Source organism: Spermophilus citellus (assembly GCF_964194105.1).
Source record: "Spermophilus citellus genome assembly, chromosome: 18".
In the NCBI taxonomy this organism is placed as follows: Eukaryota; Metazoa; Chordata; class Mammalia; order Rodentia; family Sciuridae; genus Spermophilus; species Spermophilus citellus.
Window position 1 is genome coordinate 69,225,167 of NC_138200.1, and position 17,275 is coordinate 69,242,441.

The following is a 17,275-nucleotide window of genomic DNA, read 5'->3' on the forward strand; positions in this document are numbered from 1 at the left end:
TTTTTCCCTTGGGGTGCTGAGTTGGGTGAAGTACTGCTTAGGCTTCAGTGTAAACCCTGTATGAGTAAGTGCCTTCCCTCTGTTGCCCCCAGAAGAGTGTTGGCTGGACCCAGGCATTATTAAGAGCTGAAATTTTGTTTGATGAAACTCCTGTTTCCCATTAAGGTTTGTGGCCACAGCCTTTGTGTCTAACCACAGGGCACATGCCTATCTTCAGAGAGGCCCTTGGCAACTCTCCCTATGGTGGAAGGGGACAGAGCTGCTGCAGCCCTTCCCTGTCTGTGAATCTTCTACCTGTAGGTGTGGCTGTGAGGGGGGTGAGACAAGTGTGTGAGCCCAGGATGCCTTTCTGTGCATGGACTGGACCGCTCTCAGCACTTCCTTGAAGTCTTTTCCAAGTGTCTGACCTGACAGTGATGTGTTATTGTGGTGGGAAGGTTCGTAGGATTGAACATGTTCACCTTAGTCACGTGGCCCTAAGTCCTTGCTTTTGGAGCAGTGATGATATTGTTGCTGCATGTAAGAATACACATTGTGCCCTCAAGTTGCTTCCCTCGGATTGCTTCTCTGAGGGGCAGGCTAGCCTGCTGTGTGGTTGTGTGTGGTGGTGACCACAACTGGGGAGCCTGCAGGAGTGCATTTCCACCCTGCTTGGCACTGCTTCCCTGTGCTGCCTTTAGCTGGCTGAACAGGGTGGGTCTGAATCAGTTGGGTTTTACACTCTGCTGTAAGACTTATTCCTGTTTCTTTGGGGTTTTTAAGCCAGTCTGGCATGATAGTGCTCAGATATACCAGATTTTAAAAACTAGTCTTGAATTGTTTCCTGTTGATTAAAATGGAAATGAATTCAGGAAAACAAAGCTTGTACTGAACTGTGAGTGTGTGGGGGTGCAGATGGGCCTGGGCTAAACTGCCCAGGGTCTGCCTGAATGTCCTGCTTGGCCTAAGCCGTCTGGTTCTCTCTCCCAGGTGGACCGGCTGGAGGTCGTGAACAAACAGTTCGTTCGTGTCATCCCTTCCCCTGGGGCATCTTCTGAGGTGAGGGCTAGGTTTCAGGCTGGGTGTTCCACACATGGCTTCCCCTCCCCCAATGACATACAGTTTTAATTTTTTTTTTTTTTTAGTAAGATGCTTCCCCTGGTGTCCAGCAATCCCTGTTGATGTGATGGTTTATGTCATTGACCTGTGCACAGTCTTGCTTTCCAAGCAGGATAGGAACTCTTATGAGACTATAACCATGGTTCAGTTTTGCCAAGTAACATGTGAGAACCACTTATCAAGGTTTGGGAAGAGGAAAGAATAAAAAGACAAAGACAGAAGGTCAAAGGCAGACCTCAGGCAGTTATCACAGCATTTCATCTAGAACTTAAAGCCTATAATTTTGTGGGATCAGAAATGAGGGAGCGTCTGCTGTTTGGAGCTTGCCACAGGGTGGGATTTGTCCATGTGTGGAGATAGGGGCTAGAAGAAGAGGCTTGGTTGGAAGAGAAGTTGGTAAATGGGAATGCAAGCTGTGGACAGGTGTGTGTGTGTGTGTGTGTGTGTGTGTGTGTGTGTGTGTGTTAGGGCCAGTCTCAGGGGAACACAGGGGTGCGCCTAAACTTGCTCTTGGTCTCTGCAGAGGTACGTGTGGTTTAACATCGGCAGTGTTGACACCTTTGAGCGGAACCTGGAATCTGCTCAGTGGGAACTGGGGATTGAGCCAACCAACCAGGTTGCTGTGGTCTACACCACTGAGAGTGACGGGTGAGTGGCAGGGGTGAGGTGGACATGAGACACTTTATTCTTGGGCCTCTGATTCTGAACACAAAACAAATACTGTTGAATCTCTTTTGGAATTTTTTTCCCCCAAGTATGTCATAGTATGTGCTAATCTTTACAGTGTCTGTAGTAAAAGAGTATATATTCATTTGGTCTGGCTTAATTTTTAAAATTTTATATTTACTCTTTTGAGGTGGAGTCTTGCCCAGGCAGATCTCAAACTCCTGGGCTCAAGAGATCTTCCTGCCTTAGCCTTCCAGTTAAGTGGGTTGCAGATATATGCTATGGTTTAGCGTAGGTCTTAATGAGAAGAGAATTGAAGCAAAGAAATGTTTATCTAGGTAACCTTTGAAAAGCATTAAATGGGAAGAATAAGACAAAGATGCTAGGTGTTGTAGCACATTACTGTAGTGCAGATTCCACTGTGCAATAGAACCCTGTGGGAGTTCTTTGAAAGTGTGCTGCGATCCCTGCACCCTGACTCCCACTGAACCGTTGAGTCAGAAATCCAGGTGAGCAGTCTCTGCTCACTTGCACACAGACAGACTTGCTTCCCACAGATCCTGCGTCAGCTTGCTCTCTGAACCTGCATTCCGCCCCCAGTGTGTGCCTGCCGTGCTTGTGGACTTGAGGGCAGACCCATCTCTGATGCTCCTGTGTGCATCCCAGGACAGCACACAAGTGTTGTCCTGCTCTCATATTTACTACATAGGGACATCATTGCTCTGGCCCCTCCTCCAGCTTGGAAACTGAATGGGTAGAGTTAGAGTTCAGGACCAGCTTTGGCCAGGAGGCTATGAAGAGTCGGTGTGGTGATGGCTTAGTCGGTTTCTTCTAGACAGGGCAGAGTGGGGATTGCAGTGAGAACGAGGAAGGTGAGGGCCTTACCATTTTGGGCTGCTGTGACAGAAGACCAGAGAGTGGGTAATTTGTAAAGAAAGGAAACTGTCTTACAGTCTGGAGTCCAAGGCTGAAGGGCCATATCTGGGCAAGGGTCTTTGCTGCATCATAATGTGCTGGGGAGACAGGATGAGAGGGAGGGTAGGACTGAACTTTGCCATTTTTATGACTGACCCATCCCCCAGAACTAACCCACTTCTGTTGTGGTGACCTTAATCCCTTCATGAGGGCCCAGCTCTCACCATCAGTTGCCTCTTGAGTGGCCTTCGCCTTATACAGTTGGGTTCCAACCTGAGTGTGGGAGACGACATTCACACCCTAGCAGTGAGGCAGACAGGGCTCTGGAGGTGACTTACAAGTGCTGGTGGGGAGGCCTGCGGGGCCTCAGTCTCCTGGTGCAGTTCCTGAGTGTTCCTTGGGGTACTGCTGTGTATGGCGACTGGGGTTTTGTTCTTACTGGCTCAGTTGCCAGGACTACTGGTTGGAGCCGAGGTGTGTTCTAAGAGCTGACAGTGACTAGAGCCACCTTGAGGGGTGGTGGGATTGGGCCTCTGGAGAGTGTAGGAGCAAGTTTTGTGCTGTGATGGAACTGGTCTGTGGACCTCACCTGTGAGGAGCTACAAGGGGTCTGCAGCTCCTCCTGAGGGAGACGTAGGTTGGGGCATCAGTGCTGTTAGAACTGGGGAGGCCGAATTTATAGACAGACCTTGACACTCTTCAAGAAGAAACTGCCCTTTTGTGCAGCAAATTCTAGAGTGGGTTACTCTTCCTGCTGAAGGTGATGCTGCTGACATGATGAATGGTCTCCTTGGTTCTCAGCTCTTTCCTGCGAAGCCTGGTGCCTACTCTTCTCCTGGTTGGCATCCTGCTCTATGCTGTGAGAAGGGGTCCAATGGGGGCCGGGCGCAGCGGACGAGGACGGGGCCTCTTCAGCGTTGGTGAGACAACAGCCAAGATCCTAAAGCACAACATCAATGTGCGGTTTGCAGATGTGGCTGGCTGTGAAGAGGCCAAACTGGAAATTATGGAGTTTGTGAATTTCTTGAAGAACCCCAAGCAGTATCAGGACTTAGGAGCCAAAATTCCAAAGGTACTGATTTCAGAAAACAGTCATGCTATGAGTTCCAAGTCAAAGCCAAAGATTGCTGTTGTTCAGAGAATGAATGTCAGACAAATGATTTTTCCCTGAGTTTATATTTTATTAATAACAATAGAGGATGGAAATTTGTAGAACAGAACAGTAGAAATCCTCTTATCTTGTATACAGAGATATGATAAATTGTGGTATAAAGGTGTATTAAGAATTGTAATGCAAAAAACAATAATAAAAAAAATCCTCTTATCTGTTAGACTTGAGACCACAAGTCCTAAAATTCTATGAAATGGACATGGGAGGGCTGGGGATGTGGCTCAAGCGGTAGCGCGCTCGCTTAGCATGCGTGCGGCCCGGGTTCGATCCTCAGCACCATATACAAACGAGGATGTTGTGTCCGCCGAGAACTAAGAAAAAATAAATAAATATTAAAATTCTCTCTCTCTCTCTCTGTCCCCCTCTGTCTTACACTCTCTCTTAAAAAAAAAAAAAAAGAAATGGACATGGGAATATGTGTGATTTTTTTGTTTGTTTCTTTTTTTAAAATTTAAAACACAAATATACATTCCTTTACTGGTCTTCATTTAGAGGCCAGTCATTGCTTTGAGTTTAGTTCCAGGGATCAAAATCCTTTGTTAAACTGGGTGTGGTGGCACTGCAGTCTGAGGCAGTACCTGTGTATTTTCGTGCATTCTGTCATACTTTTCTTATCTATGCAGCTCAGGAGGCTGAAGCAGGAGGATCTGAAGTTCAAAGCCAGCCTCAACAATTTAGCGAGGCCCCAAGCAACTTAGTGAGGCCCTGTCTCTAAATAAAATATACGAAGGGCTGGGGATGTGGCTTAGTGGTTGAGTGCCCCTGAGTTCGATCCTCCCCAGTTGCACCTCTGTTGAATTGTCCTGTGTGAACCACATCTTTAATTTTCTTACCAGGGATTGAACCCAGGGACATTTAACTACTGAGCCACATCCCCAACCTTTTTTATTTTTTATTTAGATACTGGGTCTTACTGAGTTGCTTAGGGCTTTGTTAAGTTGCTGAGGCTGGCCTTGAACTTGAGATCATCCTGCCTCAACCTCCCAAGTTGCTGGGGTCACAGGTGTGTGCCACCATGCCTGGCTGAACCACATATTTTCTGCAAGTTTGTTTTTCTCAGTAGAAGCAAGAACTTACTTAGGTGCAGTCTGAGGCAGTACCTGTGTATTTTCGTGCATTCTGTCATACTTATCTATGCAACTTGAAAACATTTTATAAGACAAATTTCCTTTATTCTTTAATTATTCAGAGCTTTCACCTTACTTTATTTACTTTTTTTAAAAAAATCTCTTTTTAGTTATATATGAACATAATGTCTTTATTTTGTTTATATATGTGGTACGGAGAATCGAACCCAGTGCCTCACACATGGAAGGCAAGCGCTCTGCCACTGAGCCACAGCCCAGCCTTCACCTTAGATTTTGAAGGAGTTTTAAAAAACTCTGTTTTGTTAGTTTGTGTAATATCAACTTACAAAGTTAAAACAAGTAGCCTCCGTGGTCAGGTTTGGGGGCAGACACAGCTCTCTGGAAGGCTGGTGGACAGCACAGTGCAGGAGTATGCAGCCAGACAGCAGTGTATCCTGGGGCTGGTGGCAGCCTGGGTGTCCTGAGAGGAAACCACCCTGGTAAAGCTGGCTACAGTACAGAGGGCCAATCAGTCCACTGGTGCCTTTGTGTGGTCATGGACCCATTTAGGGCTCGATGGAAGCTTGGATTTTTTACCAGGAAGATCGGTATCCTGTGTGGTCACAGAAACTTCAAGTCCTCTCTGCTTTCTGGACCAGGCTAGAAATTCCTGGTTGAGGTGGTGCTTAGATGACACTTAAGCCCTTTCAGTAGCTTTGTGTTCCCCCAATTCCTCCCTACAAATTGGGCACCACTGGACAGTTTGTTGTGATTAATATACAAAAAGATTAGCAACCATTGTGAACCAGGAATTCCAACCAGGACACTGGATGTGTCTGTTTTACAGTTGGTGTGTGTTGGGGCCAGAAAGCATGTGGGTGTGGCAGGTGCAGAATGGTTGCCTTCTGCTTCCTGGTGGAACTTTGCCAAGTCGCCACCCAGCTGCCTTGCACCTCTGTTGACAGCCAGGTGCTAGAGTGGGTGTGTCTCACACTTATTTTATATGGTTTGTTCTGGGTGTTTGGATTTACTGGGGAAAATGTGTCTGATGGAAGGAGTGGGTAAAGGAGTCAGGTTCCAAGGGAGGCCTGTCACCCCAAGTATGAGTCCCCCTTGTCAGCCAGGCTGGGCTCCTGCGAGTGGAAGCTTCTGTCAGCCTGTGTGCTACATTATAGGCTGGTTTCCCCAAATCATCACTGCCCCCTGCTGGGAGTCTGTCGTGAAGAATTGACTACACTCACATAGATGTGTTTCCTGCGCACAGGAATAGGACATGGCATGCCATGGACATATCCTGCCCCTAGAATGTTCTTATGCCTGCAAGGATGGCTCCTGAGACTTTGTGTCCTGTCCCATGGCGTATAAAGATCATCCATGTCGTGGGCTATTATGTATCAGACCCATATGTGCCATGGAAAAGGAAGTGCTCTGTGACCACATTTGGAGGATGCAGGGCTCCACATCTTGCGGGTTTAACAGCTGGATGTGGTGTTCACGCCTATAATCCAGCAACTCTGGAGGCTAAGGCAGGAGGATCACAAGTTCAAGAGCAGCCTGGGCAACTTAGCAAAACCTTGTCTCAAAATAAAAATGGGCTAGGGGTGTGGCTCAGCAGTAGAGTACCTCTGGGTTCAATCCCCAGTACCACAAAACAAAAACAAAACAATAAAAAAAAGATCTGATAGCAACCCAGCATTCTTCTTATTGGTACTAGGGGTTAAACCCGGGGCAGTTTATCACTGAGCCACATCCCCAGCCCATTTTATTTTTCATTTTGAGTCAGGGTCTCACTAAGTTGCTTAGGGCCTTGTTAAGTTGCTGAGGCTGGCTTTGAACTTGTGGTCCTCCTGCCTCAGCCTCAGAATGCCACCATGCCCAGCTGCAATCCAGCATTCTTGACTAGAAATGGAGCAGTCCATCCCCACCCTGTAAGTCTCCTTTCAGTTTTCAGATATAACTGTAATCCATAAAATAAAAATGGAGTTGTGTTACAGGGACGTGAATTAGTATCATGTTTTGTTTTGTTTCCAGTATTGGGGATCAAACCCAAGGAGCTTTACCACTGAATCACATCCCAGCCCTTTTTATGTTGAGAGAAGGTCTTGTTAAGTTGTTGAGGCTGGCCTTGAATGTGTGACCCTCTTGCTTCAGGCTCCTGAGTAGTTTTTGGATTACAGTTGTGCCACCGCCCTGGTGTGAATTGAATTTAAATCTTAAGCTTGAATAGAAAAAGGTAAGAAAAAGGTAGAAGAGCACATTGAACACAAAGATGTCCAACCTGAATACCTGGAGAAGTGCCTTTAAAGAGATCTGTGCCCTTCAGACCAACAAGGCAGCACAGCTGGATAGTCTTGCTGTGGCACAGTTCCAGCCAGATTGCCGTTGTGGTTCACGCCTGGTGGGCGTGAGAGCAGCTTAGTGATAACCCCCTCAGAATGTATTCCGGCCTTTGACCCAACAGCTCTGCTTCTGGAGTTCTTCCTGTAGGAAGAGCCCACTCTTCTGAGTTAGGTTACGTGGGCTTCCATGTTCCATGTTACAGATTTCTAGTCAGCTGAGTGGGAAGTGGGGTTCATGTTCCATCTGTTCCCTTTGAGAGCCAAGTGTCTCTTTTTTGTTGCAGGGAGCCATGCTCACAGGTCCACCCGGTACTGGCAAAACACTTCTTGCCAAGGCGACTGCAGGAGAGGCCAGTGTGCCCTTTATCACTGTGAATGGATCCGAGTTCCTGGAAATGTTTGTCGGTGTTGGACCAGCAAGGGTAGGTGAAAGGGTGATCAGCTTCAGAAGGTGCCAGCCACTTCTTGACGAGGACTGGTCACCTTGTTAGCAACAGACTGTGTGACCCTGACAACAAGCTGAGTACATCCCACCTGTGAGAGCAGCAAGGACAGGGTCAAGGATGTGTTGCCATGCTGTGTGTGTGTGTGTGTGTGTGTGTAACAAAATAGACTCTGGGTTCCTCTTCTAGGTTCGTGACATGTTTGCAATGGCCCGTAAAAACGCTCCTTGTATCTTATTTATCGATGAGATCGATGCAATTGGCAGGAAGCGAGGCCGCGGGCACCTTGGAGGCCAGAGCGAGCAGGAAAACACGCTGAACCAGATGCTCGTGGAGATGGATGGTGAGTGGACCCTTAGCAGGAGGCCCTCCTCTAGCCTCTTGTTTCTGGAAGGGTGCTCCTCGGAAGAGAATCCCCGATGCCTCTATTTTAAGGAAGGCTACTCTCAGGCACACAGTGGAGAAGGCCGTATTGATCCATGTAGCAGCCCCCACTGCAGGGGCAGAGTGAGGCAGATGCGCTTCTCTGGGTGGGGGAAAATCAGCTGAGACCAAGCAGACGAATGTCAGTCACACCATGGATGGAGCAGAAACAGCCGAGCTCTTCCTGCTTGGTGTCTTGTCCCCCCGAATACCTGGCTGTTTCCTTCTCGGGAAGGTGTGTTTAGCATATAGGCCAGGTGTTTCTTTTTCTTCTGTTTTGTTTTTTCGTACAACTGAGGCATTCTAGTACTGAGCTACATCCCCAGTCCTTTTTATTTTTTTATTTTGAGACAGGATCTCAGTAAGATGCCCAGGCTGACCTCAAATTTGTATCTTCCTCCCTCAGCATCTTTGGTAGTTTTGGTTACAGGGTGTCACTGTGCCCAATTTATGCCATTTTTTTTTAATTTGGAAGAGCTTTCATTGGCTCTTTGGCTTCAAAGGGTTAGAGGGTCAGGTTGGGTCCCTAAGACCACCCCTGACTTTGATTTTTTTTCCAGAGTCACAAGCTGATCTTGTAGTTGAAAAGCTGTGTTTCTTCACAGTGAAAGTACGTGCAAAAAAACCAACCAGGAGGGCCAGGTGCGGTCAAAACCTGTAATCCCAGCGGCTTTGGAGGCTGAGGCGGGAGGATCAAGAGTTCAAAGATAGCCTCAGTAATTTAGCACAGCCCTATGCAACTTAGCGAGATTCTGTCTCAAAAAAGGGCTGGGGATGTGGCTCAGTGGTTAAGTGCACTTGAGTTCAATCCTTAGTACCAAAAAAAAAAAAAAAAAAAACCAAGGCGAAAGGTACATAGGACAGGTCTAGGGGTCTAGGGGAGGCCAGGCACAGCTTCCAGAGTCCTCCAGAATGTGACAGCACGTTGAAGTGGTGTTGACCTGGGAGCCTGTGAGAGTCTCAAGGCTCTAGGGTTTCACTGGGTGCTGGTCATGTGGGCACCCTTTGTCTGGCACATAATAGGATGCTCCAGAGGAGGGCAGGTGTTCATAGACCACATTGTTGCAATTTGGGTACAGGGAACTTGTCTTGCTAGGGGATGGTGGGAATGCTCCTAGAGTCGCATCCCCCAGGAATCGGCTATTTGCTGATGTTAGAGGTGGCCCTGTCTGAGGATAGCAGTCAGGCCTGGGTTCCTATTTTTCTGTGTAGGCCAAAATTGCTTCCAAAGTCTTTTATTGTCTTCAGAGGCTAACAGCAAATGTGCTCTCTTCTGGAGGGCTGGACTGGAGAGGACTGTGGGCAGGAGTGGGTGGACGCCTTGCCACCATCCTGTGCCCTCTTCCTTGGTTGGCATCCCTGTTCTTTGCTCCTCCTTGCCCACCCTTGGGTAGTCCTGCACTGTGGTCTTGCTGAGCATCATGTGGGGTTGGACAGGGGGAACCAGGAATGAGTGGTGAGGAGATCCAGGTGCTGGGACTTCCCACAACCCTGAGGTGGGCTGTAGAGTCTTCATTTAGCTGAGGCATGTCTGGCTTCCTGCTGGCAGAGAGGCATTCAGCTGACACAGGAGGGGACAGACTGCCAGGAGCCAGGGTGAGTGACACTGCCCAGGAAGCAGAGAGGATCCTCAGGTTGGGCCAGCCAGCTGGGCTGGGCCTCCTGCCTGCCTGATAGCCCTTGCAGTGTGGTGTGGAGTGAGCAGAGGGAAGCAGCAAGGGAAGGAGATGTGCTGGCCTGGGTCTTCCTTGGGCTCACCTGGTTCTCTCTCCAGGGTTCAACTCTACCACCAATGTGGTGGTGCTGGCCGGCACCAACCGCCCTGACATCCTTGATCCAGCCCTGATGCGGCCCGGCCGGTTTGATCGCCAGATTTACCTTGGTGAGTTCCTTAGATACCTGGGTTTGGTCCTCAGCCTCTGAGGTTAAAAATTGGGTAGATTGTTTGCTGCATATTTGGAGACAATTGTCTTTGTCTTCCCTGACACTTTCCCACTGGGACACTAGTCCATGTGGGTGCTCTGGGCAGCTGGGCAGTGCTCATTTTCCTTGCTGTCTGGGTGGTTACATGGCCTGGAACTGGATTTAATATTGGTCGAGGCAGTTAGGGTGTTTCATTGAGTTGAAGAGCTAAACACACATGCACTTTGATCTGTCCTGCCATTGCACCCTGGCTCCAGCAAGATGACAGTGGCAGAGTGTGCTCCTGGCTGGCCTTGCAGTCGTGTGAGGTGACTGTTGGGGACCCTACTCTGAAGGTCCAGTGAACACAGAGCTTGTGTGTGTCTCCCTATTTCTTCACTAGGCCCCCCTGACATCAAAGGCAGGTCCTCCATCTTCAAGGTCCACCTGCGTCCTCTCAAGCTGGATGAGAGCCTCAGGAATGATGCCCTGGCAAGGAAGCTGGCAGCACTCACTCCAGGCTTCACTGGTGAGTGTTGCTGGGCTGAACATGCCACCCTGCCAGGAGCCAAGTACGCCCAACTGGTGGCATTTGGCAGGTGTTTTCTGTGCCTTCGTATTTGGTCCTGGCAAGTGTCCACTCTGGTCTGTAGAACATTGAACCTGTTAAGACATTCAGAGGCCTTGGGGATCTTCTCCCCACAGCCTATTGGTGCCCGCTTGAGTTTTTAATTCTGTTCAGACTTAGTAAGGACCGAAAACTGAAGTGAAGACACATCACACTTGGGGATGGTTCCTCTGTGTTTCTGTAGCAGAAACCCAGTCTCTTGTGATAACATTCTTACTTTCCTGCCAGAGTGGTCTGAACCCGAGGCATGGGTGCGGACCTTTCAAGGGGCTCCCTGCTACTCACCCCTGTGAGCAGCCTTTTGTAAGCTTTAGTGCCTCATCAGATTTGAGCAGTCATAGGAGAACCAGAGAAATTGGAGCTACGGCAAAGGAAGTTGACCACTCCATAGAGCAGAAAGGAACAAGAGTGAAAAGCAAAGCCTAAGGGCCTGTGGTGCATTGCTGCAAGGACCAGCATGCATTGTGGAAATTCCAGGACAGTTGAGGGCCTGGGGCAGAAAGAATGTTCAGAGCAATAATGGTTCAAAACGTCCCAAACTGGATAAGACCTGAACCTGCACATCTGAGAAACTCTGAACTCAGAAGTATGAATAGGTTCAGAAGAGATCCAGAGAGACACATCATAATCCATCTGTTAAGAGCCAAACATGAGAGAGTCTTGAAAGCAACAGGAGAGACAGACGTGTAATGAAGGAGTCACAGCCAGCTTCTCTTCAGGAACTGTGTAGGCCAGAAGGCACTGACAAGAGGTACAGGGTGCCAGAAGAAAATGTGTCATGGGGCTGGGGTTGTGGCTCAGTGGTGGGGCGTTTACCTAGCACGTATGAGGCACTGGGTTCAGTCCTTAGTGCCACGAAAAAATAAATTAATGGGCTGGGTTGTGGATCAGTGGCAGGGCGCTTGCCTAGCATGTGTGAAGCACTGGCTTTGATTCTCAGCACCACATATGAATAAGTAAAATAAAGGTCCATTGACAACTAAAAAAAAAAAAAAAAAATTAAAAAAATAATAAAACTAAGGTTTTGTGTCCACTTACAACTAAAAAAAAAAAATTGAAAGAAAAATTGGTCAGCTGAGAATTCTATATCTATATCAAGAATTCTAATTCTATATCAAGAATGAAAGAGGAACTGTTACGTTGTAGATTTTAAAGACAATGAAGGAATTTACTAGTAGGCCTCCCCTGTGAGAAATGTTGGAGGAAGCTTCAGGCTTTAGGTTAGCAATGACAGTGACTGAAGTCATGTGAAGAAGTGGCACTAGCAAAGGAGGATAATCAAGGCCAGTATCGTTAGGGTTTATAGTTTTTTGATAGCATTTAAAAAACAAATGCATGAAACTCATTATAGATGAATGCTAATGAGCACACAGTGTATAAAGATATGGTCTGTGAACCATATGCACAGGGGGAAGGAGGAGATATAGTGGACAGAAGTTGAAATTCAAGCAGAACTATAGAGGACCCCTTGTAAAAGGACAAAGTGGGACTCACACTGCCCTATTTCAGAACTTCTTACAGAAGTGTGGCAAACAACAGTGTGGTCCTGGCACAAGGATAGACATAGACCACTGAATGGAGTTAAAAGTCCAAATAGAGGGGGAAAAAAAAAGTCCAAATAGAAACCCACCTATGCATTTATGGTCAGCTGGTTTTTGACAAAGGTGCCAAGAGCATTCTATGGGGGAAAGATTAGTCCCTTCTACAGAAGACCTGGGACTACTGTATTTCCAAGGAGGTGTTAGACCCCTACCTGACATCATATTGAAAAACAAGCTCAAAGTGGATAAAGCATATATTTAAGAGCCAAGAGTATCGTAATTTGTGACAGCTAAAAAGCAGAGCCACCTCGGTGTCCACTCACGGTGAGCAGATGAAGAGCAAGGGCATAGGAAAGGACGGCTTTCATCTGTACAGAAATGAAGTACCCAGCTGGGCACAGTGGCACACGCCTATAATCCCAGCGGCTGGGGAGGCTGAGGCAGGAGGATTGTGAGTTCAAAGCCAGCCTCAGCAGTGGTGAGGCTCTAAGCAACTCAGTCTTTAAATAAAAGACCCTGTCTTTAAAATAAACACAAAATAGGGCTGGAGAATGTGGTTCAGTGGTTGAGTGCCCCTGAGTTCAATCCCCTGTATCAAATAGAAAAAAGAACAAGAAATGAAGTACCCATATTTGCTACAGCATAGATGGAGCTGTAAAATGTGCTCAGTGAAGGATGCCAGGCACAGAAGAGCCACATCTGACATGACCCCAGTGATAGGAAATGCTGAGAATGCAGATCCGTGGGTGGATGGGTGGGAGTGGGATTAAGTGTGAACAGGCATGGGGTGTCTCAGGTATGGGCAGTGTCCTATAACTAGATTGTGCCCTAGTTGCACAATTTGATTTTACTAAAAACCAGTGACGTGTATGCCTAAAATACACACTTGTATGGTATGTGAATTATTTCTTAGTAAAGTTGTATAACCAGGAAATTTGGCTAAAAATAATGACGAATGATGAAATGGTTCCCGCTACCTTGCAGTTTTCCTCTAAAGTTTAACCCTGGCCTCTACCTTTAACACACCTCATCTGGGTGTCACTGTAGCTGTCAGGGAGCACTAACCATCTCTTCTTCCTGGTCAGGTGCTGATATCTCTAACGTGTGCAATGAAGCAGCCCTGATTGCTGCCCGCCACCTGAGTGCTTTTGTCCAGCAGAAGCATTTTGAGCAGGCCATTGAGAGAGTCATCGGAGGTGAGCCCATCCGCCCCTGGGGAGGAGAGGCATTTCCAGCTCTGCTCCTGGCAGGCCCTCCCCAGCCCAACCTCACTTTTGCATATGGAGACATGATTAGTTTTCTAAGCCAAAATATGGGTCTGTGGATCTCCCAGCAGCTTCCCTGCCCTTGGGACTGTGTGCATTCCATCTGAGGGTCAGTCTTAGATGTAGAAGGCAAAGCAAGTCCTCCCTAAAGGGAGGGGAGGAAGCCGGAACGAGTGGCAAGTCTGGGGAAGCCTTTGGGAGCTCTCTTGGCCCAGCACTGCTGAGGAGTGCGCGTCAGTGTCGTCTTCAGCTTGGTGGGTAATTACCATCTTCAGGGTGAGACAGTCTCCTGCAGTTCGGGGCAGCCCAGGACTCAGCTGGGCCAGGCAGGTGGCAGCTGGAGTTAGCAGTGGGTCAGGGTCTTGTAGGGCCACCAGAGTTGCCAGAGGCTGCATGGGCTGGCCTGGCTCTTCTTGGTGCTGTTCCTGGAAATGGAGATTATAGAGGCAGCAGTAGCACATCCTTAGGGTCCTGCCCCATGCTGAGACCAAATCAGCCAGCTGGGAGGTTATCCTTGAGCTTTGTTTTCATTTGATTTTTTTTTTTTTTTGACATATAATATCTACTAAGTAGCTCAAAGCAAAACCCAGAATTTGTCAAGGGCATTCTGGGGGCTGATGACCCATGCAGCTCAACATGTGCTGCTCTTGTTTGCTTCTCTGTCCTGTCACTGTGGGGCTGGGCTGTGAGATCTTTGGGAACTGCCCTCTTTGTTCCACCATGCTTGGGTTTTGCCTCTTGTCATGCCCCAGAAAGGACACAGTACCTCTGACTCACATTGGCTCACAGCTGCTTCTTGAAGCAGCCTGTGCCTGAGGAGTGGGAAGTAGGGTGGGGCATGGAGGTTGGGTGGGAATGCCCCCCAGAACTAGGACATAGCATGGAGCTACAGTTTGGGGCAGCCCAGGCCTCTGTGCCACCTTCTGCCCTAGAGGGAGGGACTCCCAGGTGGGTGTTGGAAATCAAGTGTGGCAGCAGATCCAGGCCCTCAGTCTGGTGGGGTGTAGGTTGGGCTTTTTTCCCCTGCCTCTCACTCACCTGGGAATGTGATTTGTAGGCTTTGAGAAGAAGACTCAGGTCTTGCAGCCCAGTGAAAAGACAACCGTGGCCTACCATGAGGCAGGGCACGCAGTGGTAGGCTGGTTCTTGGAGCATGCAGACCCCTTGCTGAAGGTGGGTCTCTTGTGCTGAGTGTGTCTGCCCGTGGAGCCTAGGAGTTACCTGCTCATGTGCCTGGCGATCCAGCCAGTTCATGTGGGCACAGCCCTCCTGGGGGTGACCCTTTTATTTTTCAAGGAATGTGCTGGTCTTGAGTCTGTTAGATTCCTTGTGGGGGCAGGGGGAGAAGAAGCATTAGGAAGGCAGAGCAGGGTGTGTTGGCTCTAGGTTGGGCCTCAGCCACTGACTCCTGAGAAGTCAATCCAGAACTTGCTTTGCTCCTGAGTGTTGGATTTGATCCCTGTCATAAGAGGTTTCCATAGCAACCTCTTGAGCTGAGCCCCTAGGCAGGGCCAGTGCATTTCTCAGGGTGACACTTCCTGTCAGTGGTGGGGCTTAGGCCCAGGGCTGTCTTCTCCAACTTGTAAGGGGTGAGCCCCTGGCCAGGGCTGTGAGAGGGTGTGTCTGGGCTGCACTGGGGTGCTGCTGGGGGACTGACGAGCTTGTGGCCCCTCTTTTGCAGGTGTCCATCATCCCCCGGGGCAAGGGGCTTGGATACGCCCAGTACCTTCCCCGTGAGCAGTACCTCTATACGCGGGAGCAGCTTTTTGACCGCATGTGCATGATGCTGGGCGGCAGGGTGGCTGAGCAGCTGTTCTTTGGGCAGATCACCACTGGGGCTCAGGATGACTTGCGGAAGGTTACCCAGAGCGCCTATGCCCAGGTAAAGAGCAGCTGTCCTGTGAGTGGCTCTTGGTGGCTGTGTTGGGGGTGGCTCACCCTCTGCTCCTTTTGTACTTGCAGATTGTGCAGTTTGGGATGAGTGAGAAGCTGGGCCAGGTGTCCTTCGACATCCCCCAGCAAGGTGAAGCCCTGGTTGAAAAGCCGTACAGTGAGGCCACTGCCCAGCTCATTGATGAGGAGGTGCGGCGCCTCATTGGCTCTGCCTACGACCGCACCCTGGAGTTGCTGACTAGGTGCCGGGAGCAGGTGGAGAAGGTGAGGGGAACCTATGGCCAGGGAATGGGAGGGAGTCCCCTTGTAGCAGCCTGACAGATGGACTGTCGTCTCCAGGTAGGCAAGCGGCTCCTGGAAAAAGAAGTGCTGGAGAAGGCCGACATGGTGGAGCTGTTGGGCCCTCGGCCCTTCGTGGAGAAGTGCACCTATGAGGAGTTCGTGGAGGGCACTGGTAGCCTAGAGGAGGATACATCGCTTCCTGAGGGCCTGAAGGGCTGGAACCAGGGACGGGAGGAGGGGGGCACAAAGCAGCACTTGCAGGAGAGCCCTGCATAGCCTGTGTGCAGCCACCTGCAGTCACTATGGCTGGGCTCTCAGGCAGCAGCTGCTACCCAGAGCTTTTGCAGAACAGCTGCCAGAATAACTGGAAAACAAGTTAAAATAAGTGACAACCCCAGACAGACATCTTAGATCAGGTGCTCACAGTCTAGAGAGGAGAGGGAGGGGAGTTGGCAGCCACCAGAGAGGAGGTGGCTGAAGGGGCAGAAGAGGTTCTCCAGCCCTTGGACCTCATTCCTAGGGTGACTTTGGTCAGAGGGAGAGACATCTGGGCTCTGACCCGTGGGAGCCAAGGAAGGACAAGAATCTTCCTGGGGAGCCCTGGGTGTAGTGGCCACTAGGAATCTGGATCTTGTGGTGGAGACAGGCCCTCAGTGTCCTAGTGAGCCTGTCCGTGGGGAGGTGTGAAGGTGGGTTGTCTCAAAATGGCTTGGAGGAAGAGTCTGGCCCAGCACAGATACCCCAAGGTTTGGTGAGGTAGAGTAAAGAAAAGGAAGAGGTAAGCCAGTTAGTTACCAAGGTCATCTGGGTCCACAGTGGCCATTGTATGGGGGAGAGTGGTTGCTTGGTAACCAAAAAGGAAACCACCACACTTGCATCCCTGAGTTGAAGGCAGGGGTCATAGGGCGCCATCTGGGGCCTGGGCCCTGTGGCAGCAGCATCGTTTAAGCTTCAGGGAGACTTGGGTTCTCACCAGAGCCTTGCCCAGGGTGGCCATGCCTTACTGACCAAGATGAGTAGAGATTCTGCTTTCCCCAAAATCCCTTGTGTTGAGGTTTAGGGGAGGATCTGGGCTGATCCCCCATGGCCTCCCCACAGCCCTGAGGAAGGGTTTGTAGGGCCTTGAAGCCTCTGCAGATGCCGTCTCTATTAATCCTCTTCTATCTTTTTCAATAAAAAGAAGACTGGTTCCGGGTCATGAGCTCCAGACCTCATGATGCCCTGAATTGAAAGTGTCCCCCTCTTTCCTTGGTCCTGGGGTTTGAGGACCCCTACTGTTGGGGCTCAGTGTGACTGAGTGGGCCTTAGTGAAAGTGGGCTTCCTCCTGTATCACGGGTGTGGGTGTGAGCCATTCCAGCTGGCAGGCGCATCTGGCTCAGCTTGGCTGCTGGCCAGTGTCCTGGGTGCCCATCTGAGAGGAGGTTCCGCTTGCTGCCCCACACTCCAGACCCTGGCCAAACTCTGACTTTCTAGGGACTGGCACTGTCAACTTTCACAGATTGTAAAATGTACATTGTTGAATTCTTAAATCTCAGGCTCCACCTAGATCATGGTCTTCACCAAACCCAGATGAGTCGAGGCATTCGGGGACTTCTTGGGTTCCCTTTGATGGAGGCCAAGGGAGCTCCCTCAACTCCAGAG

The 17,275-nt window shown here is 49.4% G+C and overlaps 1 protein-coding gene across 4 annotated transcripts in view; it reads left to right on the forward strand.

Moving 5' to 3' along the window:
* LOC308637510 (mitochondrial inner membrane m-AAA protease component AFG3L1-like) overlaps positions 1-17,275 on the forward strand; it is a 29,284-nt gene that overhangs the window by 8,555 nt on the left and 3,454 nt on the right. The window contains exons 6-17 of one of the 4 annotated variants that reach the window (XM_081273915.1): positions 970-1,038; positions 1,622-1,746; positions 3,481-3,751; positions 7,541-7,678; positions 7,889-8,042; positions 9,897-10,004; positions 10,428-10,553; positions 13,279-13,389; positions 14,516-14,631; positions 15,140-15,340; positions 15,421-15,615; positions 15,691-16,834. In XM_081273915.1, the coding sequence (XP_081130041.1) occupies positions 970-1,038; positions 1,622-1,746; positions 3,481-3,751; positions 7,541-7,678; positions 7,889-8,042; positions 9,897-10,004; positions 10,428-10,553; positions 13,279-13,389; positions 14,516-14,631; positions 15,140-15,340; positions 15,421-15,615; positions 15,691-15,909 (1,833 nt within the window). In that variant the 3' untranslated portion in view covers positions 15,910-16,834. Of the gene's footprint in view, positions 1-969; positions 1,039-1,621; positions 1,747-3,480; positions 3,752-7,540; positions 7,679-7,888; positions 8,043-9,896; positions 10,005-10,427; positions 10,554-13,278; positions 13,390-14,515; positions 14,632-15,139; positions 15,341-15,420; positions 15,616-15,690; positions 16,835-17,275 lie in introns of those variants that run through there. The other 3 variants (XM_081273917.1, XM_081273916.1, XM_081273918.1) reach the window with 3 other exon arrangements.